Here is a 6,051-nt window from a genome sequence, read left to right on the forward strand (position 1 = left end):
TCCTTTTGGAGGCACCATGAGGTCAACAACTGTTGGATAAACTGCCATGAAATCTTGTTCAGACATTCATGTTTCTGTAATTTTGGTGAACCCTGACTTTTCATCAACCCATCATCAGGTCAAACATGTAATGGCTCTGGATTGGCTCCAGCAGATTCCAGGTACAACATCTGAGGTCTCTGTCCAGAGGAGTGCAGCCTGAGGAACAGCTAAGACACTGTGCAGAACCCTCGAACTCCCAGCCCTCTGGTAGAGGACCCAACCTGAGGAATACACACCACCACCTCCATGGGGAGATATATGGAATGAAACTTGGAATATATTGAATGACACTTAAAAAATATATGGAATGAGACCTTCAATATATTGAATGAAACTTAAAAATATATGGAAAGAAACTCAGATTAATCAGATTATGCCATGACCTCTGTGAGCCAATCATTTTATTGCTATCAAATATTATACAGTGAGACCTGAGGAAAGTACTCAAGTTCCCAACTAAGCCATGTATGAAATTTAAAACCCATGAAAAAATATGTACCAGGAAATAGTGAATGCCAAATATAAATGAAAGGTTAACCACTAAAAAAAGGCACGGAGAGTGGTTCACTGAAGGGCAGCAACATGCTTGAAACGTAAAGTGAATTTTATTCAGAAAAATTAAAGGAAATGAACTGGAAATGACTGCGGAGAGGGAGAATGATTCCCCAAACTCTGTACAAATACATAATTAATATGTCAAAGCTTCCTTTCCTAAAACAATACAAACAAAGAAAAAGAGAACAATGAGATGAGAAATTTTAATCGTTAAAAATAGTTTAAAAAGTGTGCATGAATGTGACAGGAAGCTGAGCTCGTAATCTAACGATAAGTCACTGTGGAGTATTCTTTTCTGTGTCAGTCCATATTTACAGTAAATCATCCTCCCTTTCCTTGTTTCAGTTAAGATCTATTACGTATGAACTTCTGTTGTTCATGACACATTTTCATTTTCGTTTTCAACAAGTGTGGTGCATAGTTGTGGTGCAGCTGTGGGTGTGGTCAGAATTAAATTGTTTCCAGGTGTCGAAGCTTCACACACTTAAAATAGCATTTTCAGAGTCAACATGTGAACATGCTATAAGGATTGGCTAAAAGTGGAATGAGTGGAGAAGCACAATCCAACTGGCAGGACTAATCTCCAGTTATATACACAGTGTGGTCACACCAACAGACTGAGCTACTGCTAGATAACTTGTTTCATCTGTGAAATGTATGTCAAGATTCAAGATATTAACAATAAAATTTAAAAATACCACGATAAAACAAATGAATGGAAGTCAAAGTTACAGCTGAACCAACGTATTAAAAAACAGGACATGAATCCTGGAGAAAATCCAGGCTTTGAAGAGGTTGGACATTCAAAGAAAGCAAACTCACAAATTTCACAGCAAATCTGTTCAGATTGTTCAGATGTGACCAAGAGGTAAGATGGTAATGATGCTGCATGTTCTGATACAGTACGGCAATGGCATATCAAAGATTTCAACAGAAGAGAACCTGAAAGAGACAAACAATTTGCATATGCCATGGTCCTCTTGAAGGACAAGAGCAGAAAGGATTTTCTGGCAGTTCATCCAGAATTTCAGAAGAAGAAGAAGAAGAAAGAGTCTGGTGCCCTGCGCACCAAAGCGGACCAAAGCAGACCGACCATCAGAGCATCAACACACAGTGAAGAGATTGTAATCAAGCAACTGGATGATTATCTCCAGCACAATGGGACCATGGTGAAACACATTTTGATTTATACACTCAATAGCCCGTGTTTGAAAAGGGGAGACCAAATTGTCCCTTGTATGTTTCAGCTTTTACACAAAGCCCATGAATGGCGTCAGCATTATGAAGTTTGTACTGATGTGGCATTTACAAAGTTTTGGGGACTAAGTGGTCCAAATTATTTTAAATATCTCAACTATTCTACCATCTCATGTCCCAGCAGTCCTTTTCATTCACATATTGTGAAATGCAAGGACGTCCATTTCAAACTGGATGCGAAGAATCTGAGGGACATTTTCAACAAGAGTGATATCAGCAACACTCTGTCACATGTTAAAGACACGGATAAGAACACACTCCGCAGGGGCATTAAATTTGCTCGAAAAAAACTTGTGAACCTGGCAGAAACTTCATTTGGTCTGCGTGGCGATCATTTGGACCGGGGAAAGCAGACGATTGGTTCTTTGACTTTTCTGCCAGCAGTACAGCACAAAGTTTGTGAAAAATTACAGGAGCAGTGGAAAGAAATGGTCAACAAGAGTTCAATGACGCCCATCAGAGAATACATGGCTGAAGAATTCAACTGTGCTGTAGTCCATCATTTCAGAGAACAGTTAAAGTCATTTCTGGGGAACAGCAGCCCACTGCAGCTTCACTGCATTCCTCGCAGGAAACTTGAAAATATATGCAATGAAACTTGAACATATATACAATGGAACTCAGAATATATTGAACAAAACTTGAAAATATATGGAATGAAATGTATAAACGCTTGATAAGGGAGAGGAAGATGGTAATGATGCTGTGTGTTCTGATACAGTACGGTAATGGCATATCAAAGATTTACTATTTACTTTGTATGTTATTATTATTATTATTGTTAAAATCAATCAATAAATCATTCGCCTATTGAAAAAAAAAATCCAGTTTGCCTTTAGTATATGGAAAATATTTCATATGTTGTGTATTTAAAACATGTGGGTTAGTATTCCCAAAATGGCATTAAAGGGTTAAAATTATTGAAGAAATACATGTAAATTGAATAGTTATGATCAAGACTGAAGTTGGCCAAATGATTTAATGAAGTTAAAGTGAAAAAAAAAATGCCATTTTATGAGGACTAGTTTACACTGAGTGAATACATTTTTATACAAAGAGTGTACCTTTGGGGTGATTGACTCAGAGGAAGTGGTTAAAGGCGTCTCCTCTCTCTCAGGCATGTCTAGAATTTGTTGTCTGCTACTGTCCGGCTTAGTGAGAGAAAAATAATTAAAAATTCTAAATTATGTTTTCAGATGTAGCTGAAAGTGTTCTCTCTTGATGTTGGTTAACAAACAACACATCATTATGAAATTGTTTAAATGTCAGTGTTGGTGTTATTGATTATTTTACCCTTAGAAAAACTATCTTTTGATAAAGTAACCACTTACCTCCATGGCCAGAGGCTGTGCACACTAGAGAGAGAAATGAGAGGGTATTAAAACACAAGTTTTAAGTAACTTTGTGTTGCTATTGTTTGACACCTAAATGCAAATGAAGGTAAAAAAAAAAAAAAACACACACAGAAAATCTGTACCAAATTGATGTGACTTACCAGACTTGGTCTGTGGCAGTAATGTCCCCCCAAAGACATCAGAAACAGACAGGCTGTCACTGTGTGGCTGCATTTAAATACTTGTACTTTTGTATTATCCTGTTGTCACCATGCTCAGTTTCGCTGCACAGGCCGGAAGCCTGGTTTTCAGGTTTAAGGCGTGAGGCAGAGAGTCACACTATGTGTCACTGCAGTAACACTTCATGAAAGATTGTTATTACCTGGTAAAACATGTATTGTCAAATGACACTGTTATTTTAAGAAACAATAAGACAAGGCTATTAAGCGGTTACAATTTTTAAAAGTGTAGTATGTCAAAAAATGTCATAGTGTGTCATATAGTGTGTCAAAAAATATAGTAAATATAGTAAACTCAGCATAAACTCAATAATTATTGAATGAAACTTGAAAATAGCAGCTGAGTATATGATAAATATTTCATATTTTGTGTTTGAAACATGTGGGTTAGTATTCCCAAAATGGCATTAAAGGGTTAAAATTATTGAAGAAATACATGTGAATGTATACATTAACACTGACAAAACAGTGCTAATAGAGGACCAAGAAGACACTTAAGCAGCTGATGAGTTTTTTTTTTCTGAACGCTGCTGTGACTGCGTCTTCAGTGGTTGCTTGCAGTGCAAATGACTCATAGGGGTTTTCCATCACATAACCACGTGACACTTTTGACATTCTTACAATATAAATGATCTTGTTATATGTAAGCCACTGGCCAGCACTCACAGTTCAGTGGATAAAACTTGTACCTCATAACAAGAGGGCTGCTGGTTGGAGCCCAACTGCCGGCAAAGGAGTACCTCAAACATTGAAAAATATTTCACTCATACTGAACGCCACTGACTATCAAACTGGGCTTTAACCACACAAACATACAAAACACCATCACTCATCGAAAATAAGAAGAAAGAGTGTATTTAATAGGAATGAATGTCAAGATTCAAGATATTAACAATGAGAGTAAATCATACAATGATATAAAACAAATGAATGAAAGTCAAAGTTTACAGCTGGACCAACATATGAATAAACAAAAAATGAATCCTGGTGAAAATCGAAGATTCGAAGAGGTTAGACATTTAAAAAATGACAATTTGACAGCAAATCTGGATTGTTCAGATGTGACCAAGAGGATTCAGTTGTTAATTGAGAGTTGGGAAGAAACGACAAACTGCTGTGACAAAACAGAAATGTATAATCGCTTGATGGGACTGCTTCCATCTAAGGGAGAGGAAGATGGTAGTAATGCTGTGTGTTCTGATACAGTACGACAATGGCATATCAAAGATTTCAACAGAAGAGAACCTGAAAGAGACAAACAATTTGCATATGCCATGGTCCACTTGAAGGACAAGAGCAGAAAGGATTTTCCAGCAGTTCATCCAGAATTTCAGAAGAAGAAGAAGAAAGAGTCTGGTGCCCTGCGCACCAAAGCGGACCAAAGCAGACCGACCATCAGAGCATCAACACACAGTGAAGAGATTGTAATCAAGCAACTGGATGATTATCTCCAGCACAATGGGACCATGGTGAAACACATTTTGATTTATACACTCAATAGCCCGTGTTTGAAAAGGGGAGACCAAATTGTCCCTTGTATGTTTCAGCTTTTACACAAAGCCCATGAATGGTGTCAGCATTATGGAGTTTGTACTGATGTGGCATTTACAAAGTTTTGGGGACTAAGTGGTCCAAACTATTTTAAATATCTCAACTATTCTACCATCTCATGTCCCAGCAGTCCTTTTCATTCACATATTGTGAAATGCGAGGACGTCCATTTCAAACTGGATGCGAAGAATCTGAGGGACATTTTCAACAAGAGTGATATCAGCAACACTCTGTCACATGTTAAAGACACGGATAAGAACACACTCCGCAGGGGCATTAAATTTGCTCGAAAAAAACTTGTGAACCTGGCAGAAACTTCATTTGGTCTGCGTGGCGATCATTTGGACCGGGGAAAGCAGACGATTGGTTCTTTGACTTTTCTGCCAGCAGTACAGCACAAAGTTTGTGAAAAATTACAGGAGCAGTGGAAAGAAATGGTCAACAAGAGTTCAATGACGCCCATCAGAGAATACATGGCTGAAGAATTCAACTGTGCTGTAGTCCATCATTTCAGAGAACAGTTAAAGTCATTTCTGGGGAACAGCAGCCCACTGCAGCTTCACTGCATTCCTTGCAGGAAACGTGAAAATATATGCAATGAAACTTGAACATATATACAATGGAACTCAGAATATATTGGATGAAACTTGAAAATATATGGAATGAAATGTATAATTGCTTGATGGGACTACTTCTATCTAAGGGAGAGGAAGATGGTAATGATGCTGTGTGTTCTGATACAGTACGGCAATGGCATATCAAAGATTTACTATTTACTTTATATGTTTATTATTATTATCATTATTATTATTATTATTATTATTGTTAATCAATAGTATATGGAAAATATTTCATATGTTGTGTATTTAAAACATGTGGGTTAATATTCCCAAAATGGCATTAAAGGGTTAAAATTATTGAAGAAACACATGTAAATGCACGTACATTAACACTGACAAAACAGTGCTGAAAAGGTCCTTGTTGAAATAAATAAAAAAACACAACAATAAAAATAAGAGAGGACCAAGAAGACACTTAAGCAGCTGATGAGGGTTTTTTTTCTGAACGCTGCT

At 37.2% G+C, this 6,051-nt stretch overlaps 1 protein-coding gene across 2 annotated transcripts in view; it reads right to left on the reverse strand.

Moving 5' to 3' along the window:
- LOC125894154 (uncharacterized) overlaps positions 1 to 6,051 on the reverse strand; it is a 122,046-nt gene that overhangs the window by 112,244 nt on the left and 3,751 nt on the right. For both annotated transcript variants that reach the window (XM_049585375.1, XM_049585374.1), the window contains exon 2: positions 3,186 to 3,209. In XM_049585375.1, coding sequence (XP_049441332.1) covers positions 3,186 to 3,191 — 6 coding nt within the window. In that variant the 5' untranslated portion in view covers positions 3,192 to 3,209. The remainder of the gene's footprint in view (positions 1 to 3,185; positions 3,210 to 6,051) is intronic.

Source organism: Epinephelus fuscoguttatus, linkage group LG9 (genome assembly GCF_011397635.1).
Source record: "Epinephelus fuscoguttatus linkage group LG9, E.fuscoguttatus.final_Chr_v1".
Lineage (NCBI taxonomy): Eukaryota > Metazoa > Chordata > Actinopteri > Perciformes > Serranidae > Epinephelus > Epinephelus fuscoguttatus.